The sequence below is a fragment of the Ipomoea triloba genome, chromosome 1 (assembly GCF_003576645.1).
Source record: "Ipomoea triloba cultivar NCNSP0323 chromosome 1, ASM357664v1".
Classification (NCBI taxonomy): domain Eukaryota; kingdom Viridiplantae; phylum Streptophyta; class Magnoliopsida; order Solanales; family Convolvulaceae; genus Ipomoea; species Ipomoea triloba.
The window spans coordinates 36,943,926-36,958,891 of NC_044916.1; the positions used below are offsets into that span (position 1 = coordinate 36,943,926).

The following is a 14,966-nucleotide window of genomic DNA, read 5'->3' on the forward strand; positions in this document are numbered from 1 at the left end:
GTTAAAAAAAAAACTAAAAATGGAATGACACATATAATAGTCACTGTGTTCGATGGTGGTAACTCTGGGCTACAACCAAAAACAATAATAGAAAATTGTACAAAGTACAATAATATCTAATACTAAAAAGTGATAAAGATATTTTTGTGAATATTTTTTTTGAGTACTACTGACTCTGTTACAATGTAATAGTTCAGAACTACTTTTTCAACCTATTGAAGCACAAAGAGTCAATACCGACAAACCACACAAAAGAAGTAAACTGCACAAGGATGACTCTGTAAGTAAACACGTTTACTTACTCTATTGCACCGAATCTCATGCTTCGGTATGTATGCGACCTTAGTCGGTAATGATGAACAAAATGAGGTAAATTAGAATAGAACTTGGAGTATTGGGTTTATTAAGTTAACAACGAGACCAACTTGACTAGTTTGTCCCATCATATGCTTAATATGGTTTAAAAAATAAGAAATTTATTTGTGGTAGAAAATTCCAAAGGTATGTATGTATGTAGCATGAGAGAGAATTGTTTGAATTCCCCGATATTGCAATGAATAGTTGCAGTATTGTTTTATCGAATTCCAACCATTCCCTGCTGCCAAGCTACCTCACCTCCATTATATGTGTGCATAGTATCCATCCTTATTGAGCATAGTACTAGAAAGAAAAAAAAGAGATAAGGTTAAAGGCCAACCCCCCACTCCCCAAACAAAACACACAAAGGTAGGTGTTGTTGGAAATCATGTCCATGCTTCCTTAAATACAGTTTCCTTCTTTTCCATAGCTTTTCCCTTTCATTGCTTCAACTCCCCAAAAAGACTCTTCACTTTCTGCTGTTCAAAACACACTTCTTTGTTTCTTCTATAGTTCTATAGCCCCCCAAAAAAGCCTATACTCTTCAAATTCCTCCATGGCCCAACATGCAGCTTTCATGATCGCCGCCGTTTAATTATCATCTCTAAGCTCCCGACGATTTTCTTTGCTCCAATCTCAACCAGGCCTTTGCCCCGGCCCTATAAAATGTTTTTGGGTTCAAACGCGGCAATGAGCGGTAGGGGGTCGACTCTGCCGGATCTTTCTTTACAGATCAGCCCGCCGTCGATTTCCAGCTTTGACCGGAGCTGTAATAATATTGACCGGAGCTCCAGCATGGATTCCGGCAGTAGCGGCAGCGATTTGAGCCACGAGCATAACGGCGGCGTTAGTTTCTTCCCGCCTGGGTACCAACGGTCTGTTGAGCTGAGCTTGAGTCGAGGGTTTGAGCTGGCGGCGGCGGCGGCGGGGCTGAGCGGCCCGCTATCCGTACCGGTTCAGAGAAATAGCCGCCTTGAGGTGCTGCCGCAGCACCGCCACAATTTCCAGCCGCAGATATTCGGCGGCGGCCGGGATTTTAAACGGAGCGCGAGGATGATCGGAGGAGTGAAACGCAGCGTTAGAGCTCCGAGAATGAGATGGACTTCCACTCTCCACGCCCATTTCGTTCACGCCGTTCAACTCCTCGGTGGCCATGAACGTAAGTCCTCCTCAATTCCCCATGCTTAGCTTCCATTTTCTCCGCATTTTCCGATCAAAAAACTCATCTTTTTCCGTTCATCACAAAAGGAGCAACGCCGAAATCCGTGCTGGAGTTGATGAATGTCAAAGATCTTACCCTAGCTCATGTGAAAAGTCACTTACAGGTATATATTCCTAACGCCATATTTCAATCAATCTATTCATGAACAAAACGGATCTCAGTCTTCAATTTCATGGATGTTTTGCACACTAATTTCTTCCGCCATTAAAATGGTGATGGAGCTGAGGTTACAATAAGTTATTCAAACTGTTCGACTTGGTAACCACAACTTTACAAATTCGGCTCACAGCCGAAACAACTTAATAATGGCTAGGCTGGTTTACCTCCTTATTATTTTTTGTCTTTTAAGGACACACGGAAAAGACAGATTTTATTCAGTTTACACCATTAGATAGTAATGGTGATGGAGGAAGTTAAGAAGGTAATCTTAGCAATGTAGACTAATGCTTTTCTTGTCTGGGTGTTCATGCAGATGTACAGAACAGTGAAGAGCACTGACAAAGCACCAGGTACCATTTCCATTTCCATGGACTTTCTCATTTTATTTGAAGGTTTCACCCCCCAATTATTATCATATTTTTGTCAGATTGGAAGTACTACAAGGCTGAAAATGCCCTGTTCTTCAGGGAACTGCATTAATTACTGTCAAGAAAAAAAAAAAAGAACACCATAGAAAACAAAAAGTAAAGATCAGAAACCATGTAAAGTTAGCACCCACTGCACTTGATACAAGTTTGAATATAATTTTTCTTTAATGGGTTTATGAATTTGATGCGTTCTGATCTGCAACTTTTAATGGATTTTTTGAGCAAAAAAGAATAAAAATTAATGAATGGTTTGAATATGTAAATATACACAGGCGCACGGCAGTCTTGTGAGAAGGCAGAAGACATGATATCAACGCCACCATCATCACTACAAACCACCACACCAAGAAATGCTCAGAGGTGAGTGTGCACTTCCCAGCTATATAGCTCTTATTATGATTCCTTTCCTTTTGTTCTTTTCCACTTTTTCTCAGTTTTTATTTTCCTGCTTCCATCATTGCATTTTGAACCATCTATTTTATATGTGTATATATATTAGAGACAAACATTCATGCAGACAGACAAAAAACCCAACCACAAAAGTGGTACAACAACGTAGTAGCTTCTGCTACCTACAACTACTCCCAAAGAATTGCCTTAGCTTGTCCACAGAATATTTCTTTCCGGTCCATCATAATATCATTGGTTTAATGGCATTGGTTGAGTTTCAAGTACACATCATGGCTTAGGGTTTTGTAGTAGGTTAAATTATAATGGGCAAATTCTATCATCAGTCCCACTCAAACCGGCCAAGAAGGTTAGCAAGCCAACTGTAAGACTAATTCGGTTCGACTTGTCCCTTTAATAAAATATACATAATAATACAAACAGTAAACCAGATCTAGTTTAAAACCCACAATTTCATAACAATAAATGTAACTAGAAACTTAGAGTTTATTGTAGAAAAATTTAACTTTTTCCAACCATAGCTATTTTATTCATGAATCTTGAATTAGACTAAATTATTCCTTAAATGAGAACCATTAGTAAATTATATTTAGGTTGAAAACTAAGAACCTTATAGTTGGATGGGCAACAAAAACCTGAGAATAGCCAAGTACCTTATGAAATGATAAATTAGATTACCATTTTAAATCGAAGGTTACAGTTTATGCTGAGCAAATACTATGTATAAATTAGATTACAATAAAAAAAAAAGTCTTGTGTAATCATGATGTCTGTAATATTTTTTAAAATTACGCTATAATTAAGTTATGGGTAAAGAAAATAAAAAATTGAGAAAGAAAATGTTGGGGAAAAAAGTCAAAGAAAAGGAGTCCATTGGCTCAAATCTCTATTTTTCCTCCGTATTAATGTAGTTGGCCTTATCCTAGAATTTCTAGGAAGGTGGTAGGGGTCTGTCGGTTTGTACGCATTTTTTAGTGTTGAGGCGAAGCCAAACGACACGGTATTTAATGTTTCTATATATCCTTCTGCTTGGCTGTACCAAATTAATTAACATTGTTTAAATCATGACCGGCCAATACTGCCCCATTAATTCATTCAATCAAAGATACGAAAACGAAAGGTGGCTTACTTTCTGCTCTCCCATCTCTATCTCCATTGCCACACACGCCGTAACTTCATTAATAACGTTTGTTTCAACTTTTCAGAGCTTCTTGGCCGCCATCATTGCCGGAACCAAACCCCCTTTACCATCCTCATCTCCGACAGAATGATGCCGCCGAGGTACATATATCCTTCTTCCATCATACATTTTAAAAGTCAATTCTTTTGGGTGACTTTAGAAATTAGGTAAACCTAACCTAAGTTGTTCATAGCTGATCGGCTCAAACTATGAAGCTAAGGCCCTATAGACTGCTTGTTAGAATCAATTTTGTAATCTTTATTCCTAAAAGGTTGAATCCCCAACTTTAAGGGCCCGATAGAGCATCTGAAGGATGTAATTCATAGTAATTCAGCTGAATACAGAGGCTAGACCTTACTTACTGCGCACAAGGAATCCCTCACTTTGAGAGGTTGCTCCCACACTGTCGTTAGTGAGACTCGATCCCTATCTTTCTGGCCAAACTTCACCCTTGCAACCAATTGAGCTGTCCATGAGGGCATCAAATTAAACTTGTAATCTTGTGGTTACCAAGTCAACAACTAGACCGATTTGGGCGGGAATATAATGTCCCTTTGAAGAGTTTTCGTTTATTGAATGTAATAATATTTTGCAGACGGACGGACGCGATGATGGCACGGGTCGTGAGTTGTGTGAGATGAAGGGGAAGTTCGATAGGCTTAGCAGCTCATCATTGTCATCTTCTTCAGACACTTTTGTTAATCTTGAGTTTACACTATGAAAGCCGCCATGGAAGATCTGAAATGGAGCATATATGAATAGATGGATATATATATATGCAGGATCCTGGACTGATCTGATCTTCGCGGCCTAACCCTAGCTAGCTAGCTCTTCAAGTGTTAGAGAGGCTACATAATTAATTACTTTGACCCAGTTTTTCTTCTGTAACTGCATGCATGGAAGGAATCTTCAGGACTGGATTCTTAAATTTTTGTCTGCAGGTTCATAGAATATGTCGAATGAATCGAATAAAATATAAATGTCGCATGCATGTAAGTCAATATGGGACGAATTAGGTGACTATTAGCTACGCTAATCTATTTTGCCCCACAAATATAAATCATTAATCTTTTAACATTATTATGCCATGTCATTTTCATATGTGATGAGTTAATCAGACCATTTTGAATATTACATCACTATTCTATAGTAGCTAAAAATGATCGATCTAATAAAACAAAATATGTATCATACACGATCACTATTTTTTACCAACGAAACAAAAAAAGGTAAAAACTCGCAATTATTGATCACTGTTTACATTTGAGTTGCTTAGAGTTTTAGGTGAAAGATATGGATGGATGGATGTATAAGATTCCACTACTAAAGAAGAGGGCATTACTAGTTAGAGTGAGTAGTGTTGCAGATAGAGATAGTCAACCAAAGATGTGTGGTTATTTCTGGACTCTGAGGTTTATCAGTCACCGGCCGGTGAATCGAATATATCTTTGACTTTTGTTTGTAATGGTCCAATATCAAAATGGGGAAGGACAGTGGAAACAGAATAATTAAGCCCCAGAATAATTATTAAGCGCAATTCCTTCTCGATGGGTCTTATAATGTTTCGGAATTTAGGGCTCGTTTGGTTCGCGGAAAATATTTGAAGGGAAGTGGGAGTGAAATTCCGTAGAAAAGTAGTTACCAGGAAAATAAATTATGTTGTTTGGTTGGTGGAAAAGAAGTTGCTGGGAAGATAAATTCTGTTGTTTGGTTAGATTTAAAATGGTAAGGAATAATGTGTATAAAGACCTATATGCCCCTACAAATTAATAAAATTAATAATAATTAGAAAATAACACAAAGGGTAAATTTGTCCAATCATACCAATTTTTCTTCTCATCCTCCATGGAAAACAAAATCCTTGGTCCAACCAAGGATTTTGTTTTCCTCAAATTTGAGGAATTCATTTTCCAAACATCACAAAACAATATTTTCCTCCACTTTAAGGAAAACAACTTCCATGGAAAAAATTTTCCACCCAACCAAACATACCCTTAATGTTCGGGCCGACACAGCTACACACATAACAAGATAATACATCATGCAACATTTGTCAAGTTGATCAGGAAATCTGTTAACCACAAAATTTTGAAGTTTGGCCCTGTCTGACTGTATATTGATGCAACACCAGTCATGTTGATAAGAAAATTAGTTAATCACAAAGTTTCAAAGTTTGATCCCGTCAGAACTGTATATTGATCCAACACCAGCCAAGTTGATCAAAATATTAGTTAATCACAAAGTTTCGAAGTTTGATCCGTCAGAGCTGTATATTGACTTTCTTGATTAGATGCAATAAAATAATAAAAAAATTAATATATACATTACCAAAATAAAGAACTATGAACTTCTACATGCCCTTTCTGTTGTACCCATAGCTCTGTTTGCCTTTCTAATAAACTTAAGATCCATAAAAGGAAAAGGCCGGCAGCATGGTTGAGCCCAACAGGCAACAGTCTATATTTCCACTCAAAATTTCTCAAGAATTTTTTGCTTCGAGATTGGACGTGATTTATCAAACATATATATGCATTTAGCCATTTAGGGGCCAACTTCTATGCTGCTTGGTTGGTGAATCCTAGGTTAATTAATCCAAATTCAGTTAAAATTGCGTTTATAGAATTTGACCCTTATTCAAAATAAATTTGACTAAAAGTTTTTACTTTGTAATTGTACTAGCAGTCTACTTACTAGTTGTCTTAAACTATTGTGAACCTTTTGTTTTTATTTGTTGGTTATTTGTGAATGAACTTTGGCTCAATAGTGTTATCTTCGAATAATGTGTGGTGAAAAATACTTTGGTCAAACAAACAGTACTACATTTCCCTATGAATTTTATACCAACATGCATTAAAATGGAAAATGGCATGGTGCATGCAACTGCTGACTTTTGCACAAAAACTAGCCTGAAAGAATCCTGTTTTTAATTTTATACATACTCTATAAGAATATATGATGACGCAGACCAAAATTTAGTTATGATTCCTTAATATGCTTACCAATTAAGTCAACCAAAATTTGTATGGAAGACATATTTACTTATTATGCTTTGACTATTTTTTTAGTACTTTTTTTTATTTCTTGAAATACTAATAATTCTTTGTACTATCTGTTCTATACTTTCTTAAATATTTTCAGCCTAAAAAACTTATGACCACTCATTTGAAATGGTAATCAAAATGTCATCACACCACAACTATTTCTTTAGTACATTAAATAGAGATAGTGATGAGATTCAAATTAAATCTATCACAAATTAGTTTATTATAATTAATATTATGCAGAAGTCACACCTTAATCCACCAGAAGTTGACTTTATTACTTTATGATTATTTAGATACCGATTCTGAAAACTCAAGACAAGCTACCATGCTAGCGACTCTCACGGAACATGAATTCTAGGATGTTTCATGCAGATTAATGTTTTAAAAGTAGGTGAAAATTCACTTATAAATTCATAGGATTTCAGAATGTATTGTAACAAGTTCAATCACTTTTCCACTTTCATTCTCATTATACTAAATCATGGATACTTTGCACTTTTTAATGATTGGAACATTTTTGTCTACAATCTTTCTCTATTATGGTTGGATCATTAGAGGAACAAAGAAGGGAAGAAAAGTTAACCAAAAGGGTGGCAGTGAAGCCCCGGAGCCAGTCGGTGCATGGCCGGTCATCGGTCACCTCCACCTACTCGGCGGCGCAGATCAACTCCTCTACCGCACGCTCGGCGCCATGGCCGACAAGTACGGCCCAGCGTTCAATATTCGGCTGGGGAGCCGCCGAGCTTTCGTGGTAAGCAGCTGGGAAGTGGCTAAAGAATGCTTTACCACAAACGACAAAGCACTAGCTAGCCGACCCATGACCGTAGCCGCAAAGCACATGGGCTACAACTACGCCGTCTTCGGCTTCGCGCCATACACGTCATTTTGGCGCGAGATGCGAAAGATCGCGATGATCGAACTCCTGTCAAATCGACGGCTGGAAATCCTCAAGCACATAAGGTTGTCGGAAATGAATTTGTGCGTTCGAGATTTACACGAGTTATGGGCTAAAAACGGCTCCGGCGCCGTTGAACTCAAACGCCGGTTTGAGGATATGTCGTTAAATATGATCGTCCGGATGGTGGCCGGAAAACGTTACTTTGGGGCCGCCGGAGATACTTCCGATGACGGAGAGGCGAGGCGGTGCCAAAATGCTATAAATAAGTTCTTTCATTTGATTGGTATTTTTGTGCCGGCGGATGCGCTGCCATTTCTGCGGTGGTTGGATTTGCATGGGCATGAGAAAGCCATGAAAGCCACGGCGGCGGAGCTGGACTCGATACTCAATGGATGGGTGGATGAACACCGTAAGAGGCGAAAAACTGGCGAGGTTAAGGGTGAGGGTGATCAGGACTTCATCGATGTTATGTTGTCCCTCGAGGAACAAGGCCATTTTTCAAACTTCCAATATGATCCAGATACCACTATAAAGTCTACTTGTCTGGTACGTTCAATAGTAAAAAAAAAGTTCAATTATAAATGGCTTAAAAGTTCTCAATTATCCTTTAGTCAAACAAAACACCAAAAAAAAAAAAAAAAAAGAAGAAGAAGAAGAAGAAAAAAGAAGAAGAGATAGACAACTCTAGCCTAGTTAGGAAACTCCACTAAGGTATGTTACAAATTTCACTTTCAGATACAGTGACCTAGTGATTTTCTTAATTTGAGCCATCAGTTAGACAATATAGACTAGTTTACTTTATTGTAGCAAATTATTGTGTGGATCATGTCCCACAGAGTACTGTGTGGGACATAATAAAAAGTACATTTTAATATACTAAAAGTACATAATTTGTGTACTGAATGTACATTATATAAATTAATGTACTTACAGTACGCAAATAATGTATTTTTTCTGAATACAAGGTATATTTTTAATATACTAAAAATACATTATTTAAATACTGAATGTACATTATTTGATAGTATATAATCCATAGTTGTGTGGATCATGGTACTCACAATAATGATTGCCTCATTATGAACCTTTATTTGTTAGAGTCACAAGGTATGATTTACTTGTGGACACTTGTGATTGCGGATTTATCTTATAACTAAAAAAATGAGACAAAATAATTAAAAATGAAGGTAATTGTTGACGGAAATCTTTAATTTCAGGCACTTATTCTGGGAGGTAGCGACACAACAGCGGGAACGTTAACATGGGCCATTTCGTTACTACTATACAACAGAGAAGTAATGAGGAAGGCTCAAGAGGAGATAGAACTCCACGTTGGCAAGGACAGGCTAGTCGAGGAATCCGATGTTCGAAACCTTATCTATATTCAAGCCATTGTGAAAGAAACATTAAGATTATATCCAGCAGGTCCGCTCCTAGGGCCCAGGGAGGCCATGGAGGATTGCGTTGTGGCCGGTTACAATGTCTTGGCGGGCACTCGTTTGATCGTGAACGTGTGGAAAATTCAAAGGGATCCCAGAGTTTGGGAAGACCCTAATGCTTTTAAACCAGAGAGATTCTTGAACAGAGCCCAAAACGTTGATTTAAGGAGCCAAGATTTTGAGCTGATGCCGTTTGGGTCAGGGAGACGATCTTGTCCTGGAATGTCGTTTGCTCTTCAGGTTCTTAACCTCACATTGGCTCGTATAGTTCAGGCATTCGACATGGCGACGCCGTTGGGTGAGGCGGTGGACTTGACTGAGAGCCCTGGGCTTACTATACCTAAAGCAACGCCACTGGAAGTTGTTCTTACACCCAGGCTCCCAAACAAGCTTTACATATGAGTGCTCTTAGCCTATATATATATATATATATATATATTCTGATCTGTGCATCCTCTATATCATGCAACAAAATAAAATGAACCCCAAGTTGTTTTCCTTTCATCTGTACTCTGTTAGAGTTAAACAATTATAAGTGTATGAGTACACTTTGTGTTTATCTTGAAATTCTGCTATGTAATACTACGTAATACTTTATTTATTAGAGACAGTAGTACATTAGTCATTTTAATCTCTAATCAGCACATGGAATGTGTGGTAGGTGCCAAACACATAATTAAGAGAGAAATTCTAAATTATACAATTCAAATTCTCTGAAAAGGTATTGTATATATATTAGTGCAAACCCACTTTCCTTTTGAATAAGGGACAATATATAGTTTCTTCAAGTCTTTTCTAATTCATTTTCCAACTCAAATGGGTGTATAAGATGTCATTTTATACTAATTTTTTCCAATAATGTCATGGATGCCAAATGTCAATTATTTTTTCATTATATAAGTAAAAGGAAGTGATAACTATTTTGGTGAATGAACATGCTAAAAGACAAGTGTAGTTTAACTTATATGCGAACTATATACAGTAACTTGCATGAGGGTTAGCAAACACTTAAACAGAATCATTTTCATGAGGGTTAACTTATATAGAAATAACAAGCCTTTTTATTCATGTAATTTTACATTGTTGAACTGAAAGTACCTTACATACAGGCCACAAAGAGCTGGTAAATCATCATGTTCGTCGGAGCACTTTCAAGTGAACATACATGCACACATACAAACACACAATATGGTTGACTAATTAATAAAAATGAGAAGAGAGGCGAGGAGCTATAAAAATTTCAAGGGGTGTGACTTTAAAGTTGCTTAGTCCAATTGTCTCAGTCATATCAATTCCTTCATTAGAGACGTTTGAGAGCTCAAAAGAATGTAACAAATTTGCCAAGATCAAGTGCAGCATCTGAATAGTAACGGTTGTTCCTGGACACATTCTTCTACCAGCGCCGAATGGAATCAACGTGAAATCCCGTCCCAAAACATCAATCTCCTTATTGCAATTGATAAATCTCTCAGGTTTGAATTCAAGAGGGCTAGACCAAACTTGTGGATCTCGTTGAAGTTTCCACACATTGAAGAATAGTCAAGTATCTTTTGAAACATGAAAATCAGACACAGTGCAATCTTTTGTGAATATTCTTTGAACTCCGAGTGGACTAGCGGGATACAATCTAAATGTTTCTTTGACAATAGCTTGAAGATACATCAAATGATTGATGTCTGATTCATTCACCTTTCTTTCCTTGCCAACTATCCTGTCTAATTCTTCTTGAGCCATCTTCAATACATGGGGATTGTTCATCATCAAAGACAAAGCCCATGTTAGCATGACCAAAGTCGTATCTGCTCCTCCAGCAATCAAACTCTGATATACAAAATTTAAACAGTTGAAGACAATTGTGTATTTGATATATTAAATTGGAAATATGGTCAAATAAACCTTCCAACAATCATACTCTCATATATGTTTCAGTCAACATTCTTACGACTTTTCAAGCTAAAAAGTGAGTGGCAACCGGTTGTAGGTCACCGAGGAGAAGGCCACCTAGATGGGTTGCCTTCTTGCCCGGGGAGGTCGCCTTCTCCCTCCTCAGTGACCAACAAACCGGTGATCGGTGACCAATCACTTTTTTCTCTGAAAAGTTGTTCGAATGTTGTCTGGAACCTAATGACATGTGATAGCACGTTATTAACTGATTTTTGAGCTTCATTGCCTCAAATTTAGAAATGAAAATTTGATAAATGAAGAGCACGTACTATGCAAGCAGATTTGATGACGATGCCAGCGTCGTGACCATTAAGATCAATCCCTTCTATTCGTGAAAGCATCGCATCTATGAAATCTTCCTCGCCACCCATACCCTCTTTCTTCAAACGGTGCTCTTGTAACCATTCCTCAAAAAGAGAGTCCATTTCTTTAGCAACTTCTTTCATGGCTTTCTCATACCCTCCAATATCTAACCATCCCAAGAAAGGCAGGGCATCGGCCGGCACAATAACCCCAAGAAGTCTAACAAAATCTCTAATTACCCTTTGGCAAAGTCGCCCCTCTTTTTCATCACCAACCTCGTATCGTTTTCCGGCAACCATTTGAAGCAACACGTTGAATGTCAGGTCGCTAAACCACTTCTTCATGTCCACCAAAACACGACCGGAAAACCTCTTTTCAGTCCAAACCTTATAGAGCTCCTTTACGGATGTCTCGATCTCGGACACTCTTATGTGCTTCAACTGCTCAAGCCGTTTTTTGGAGAGTAGCTCTGTGGAAGTGAGTTTGCGAATTTCACGCCAGTAGGGCCCATAGGGAGTGAAAGGAAGCATAGCGTAGTTATAGCCCAAGTGTTTGGCGGCTCGGAACTTGGGGCGAGATGAAATGTGAGCGTCGTGGGAAGTGCAGAGTTCTTTAGCCATTTTCCAGTCGCTGATTACTAATACTTCGTGTACACCCAAACGGATAGTGAAGGCGGGTCCGTATTTATCTGCCATTTCTCCCAGGGCTACATGAGGAAGCTTCTTAGGGCGGCTGAAGGTGAGAAAGTGACCTAGAATTGGCCACGCGCCACCCGCTTCAGGCGGTGATTTTTGCTTCCGGTGCTTGGTGTTTTGAGCAAGATAATGAAGAATTATAGAAAAGGCAATAGCTAGAACAATAAGTGAAGTATTAAGGTTTTGGAGAAGAAATTCCATGGTTAATTGATGTGTGGTGTATGGAAACTTTTGATTTGGTGTGTGATTATATACTGACTTTTCCATCAAAATTGAAAAATGATATATGTACTCCAACGGAGTAAAACTCCCTTCACGTGTCTTGATTTTATTGGAGGAAGATAAAAAAAATAATAATAAAAACTGTGGCCCACATTTTTTGAACGAATCAAAAAATGACATACAAGCAGGGAGTATAAAATGGAGTAAAATGTGGGAGTATATGTAATATTATTCATCAAAATTAGGCACCATATTTTTCACGTTGTACGTGCTCGTCCGGAGATGAAAATGATTCTAAGTGTCTGCTAGCCCTCATACAAGTCACTGTATATGGTACGCATATAAGTTAAACTACACTTGTCTTTTTAGCGTGCCTCATTCACCAAAATAGTTATCACTTCTTTTTACTTAATAATGAAGAAATAATTGACATTGGGTATCCATGACATTATTAGAAAAAATAGTATAAAATAACATTTTAAGTCACTATTTTATAATACAAATATCAGTGAGGTTCACTTTTGATTAGGATCGTCTCAAAATCGATAATGGATGAATGAGAAATTAAGTCTCAAAATATACCCATTTGAGTTGAAAAATGAATGAGGAAAGGTTCGGAAGAAATTTTGTTCTATAGTTAAAAGGAAAGTGAGTTTGCACTAGTATATATACAACGTCTTTTTAATAATATGTCTTCATGTGTGTTTGTATGTGTGGGTGTACGTGTCTGTGTATGTATGTTCGCTTGAAAGTGCTCCCACAGACATGATGATTTATCATATCTCTGTGGCTTGTATGAAAGGAAACTTTCAATTCAACTATAAAAATTTAGTTATTGCCCAAGGTTAATATCCACTAAAAGGGTTTGCTATTTCTATTAGTTACCCAAAACTGTTTTTTATACAAATTTTTTTTAAAAAAAAAATAGATAGTGTGTAATTTTTTAGAAAATAACTCAAAATATATAAATATAAATATATAGGATTTTCTACTTGAAATTCTAAATCATAGTTCTCCATTTTTCTACTTGTCTTTAATATGCATTTATATGTCCTTGTATTCAAAGCACATAAAAAAAAGTTAATTGCACTAGAAAGATCAGGTGCGGCGAGAATAAAAATTAAATATGATTTTAAGATATATTAATTATATTTTACCAATTTAGTCACCTTTTCGGGTTGGAGATTTGAATTTCAATATGCGACATTATGCGTACTACTCACTATACAGAGTCGCTGTGCATGAATGCTAGCAGCCACAAGTAAGCAGAGTCATTTACATTTGGCAGATCAGCGCGCAAAATTTTGGTGCATAATTTCAATGGAAATATATACGACGACAAATTAAAAGTACGTGGAGCACATGGCTGAACTGTACGTACTAATAATACAAACTAAATTATTGTATATATAAAGCATTTACGTTTTCCCAATTTATGCTCATCCAATTAAATATAAGCCTCGGAAGGTAATGTAGTTAGCTTATTAGCTAAATTTATCTTATTTAATCACTATTAGCTATTTGATTTAGTTAACCAATCAAAATAAAAGTTTGATTAATTATTTTTTTGCAACAACTTATTGCTCCAAAATAATAGAATTCAAAAAACTTTTTCGATAATGTTTTTGAAAAAATTATTTTACATGTAATTAGTTATTTTTACCAAACATCTTTCTAGAACCTGTAAATGCTATCAAGTAGTTGACGCACTGACCCACACAGCTGGAAATTAGCCATTTTCCGACCACCCACAAGTGGTCGGAAAATTCCAAAATTTGGTCGGAAATCCTTATTCCGACCACTTTTCCGACTACTTTGGGGTTCGGAAAAATCATTATCGGTATTTCCGACCACCACATCACGTGGTCGGAAATACCGTCAACTTTATTTAAGTCGTCGGGCAACTGGTCGTAGGGCGGAGAGTGATGTTGCGCATTTTCCAACCAGCAAGTGGTCGGAAAGTTATTTAGTTAAAAAATTATAGCGGTGGGAATTTCCGACCACCAAGTGGTCGGAAAGTAATTTAGTAAATAAAAAAAAAAAATTTTTGTGGCCTGCAACCTAGCTTCATTAGCCAATGCAGCAGCTGCTACCAAATTAGAAAAACATACTCTATATAAAACAAAAGTAATAGACATATGCATGCTTATAGCATACCGAACCTCAGATTTTATGCAAATACAAATATTACACCAAAAACTTATAATACAAAATATTTACTGAAATGCATCTGGACACCAAGCTCATTATTTCACAGTAGTATAAAATCCATAAAGTTTGCCTCTAGCTCGTCATGTTGGCTCTATCAGATAAAAGAAACCATAAACACATTAAGAGAGAGACTTTGCAATGACACAACTGCCTCCTGAAACAAATAAGTCATCACAAAGTAGAGATCCTTACCCAAGTTCAGAGATCTTCAAATGAGCCTCTACATGATCAGCAAAGAATGCACATCACAATCCAACTGAAGCAGGGGAGGAACCATGGAACACAACCGCATCATATTTTTCAACTAGTGGGTGGAAAACTGGATCTTTAAGAAGAGCCTTGTCAGTGGCTAATTGTATAAGCCCTTCTTTCTCACCACTTAGAAGCTCTCTAATTACAAAGCAGTGTGTCTAAGCCAAATAACAAGCATGACGTTCCCAGGATAAGAAAAAGATA

At 37.2% G+C, this 14,966-nt stretch overlaps 2 protein-coding genes and 1 pseudogene across 2 annotated transcripts; 2 read left to right on the plus strand and 1 right to left on the minus strand.

Annotated features, from left to right (window-relative positions):
* The first annotated feature begins 669 nt into the window (after nucleotides 1-669).
* Nucleotides 670-4,682, plus strand: LOC115996059 (probable transcription factor KAN4). The gene is made up of 6 exons (XM_031235209.1): nucleotides 670-1,516; nucleotides 1,606-1,682; nucleotides 2,052-2,088; nucleotides 2,439-2,526; nucleotides 3,780-3,855; nucleotides 4,350-4,682. Exons 1-6 carry the CDS (start codon nucleotides 1,024-1,026, stop codon nucleotides 4,473-4,475), a joined length of 897 nt encoding a protein of 298 aa, XP_031091069.1. The 5' UTR covers nucleotides 670-1,023; the 3' UTR covers nucleotides 4,476-4,682.
* Nucleotides 4,683-7,279: 2,597 nt separating this feature from the next.
* LOC116013393 (xanthotoxin 5-hydroxylase CYP82C4-like) lies at nucleotides 7,280-9,554 on the plus strand. The gene is made up of 2 exons (XM_031253122.1): nucleotides 7,280-8,242; nucleotides 8,914-9,554. Exons 1-2 carry the CDS (start codon nucleotides 7,280-7,282, stop codon nucleotides 9,535-9,537), a joined length of 1,587 nt encoding a protein of 528 aa, XP_031108982.1. The 3' UTR covers nucleotides 9,538-9,554.
* Nucleotides 9,555-10,176: 622 nt separating this feature from the next.
* Nucleotides 10,177-12,271, minus strand: LOC115996497 (annotated as a pseudogene).
* Nucleotides 12,272-14,966: the final 2,695 nt, after the last annotated feature.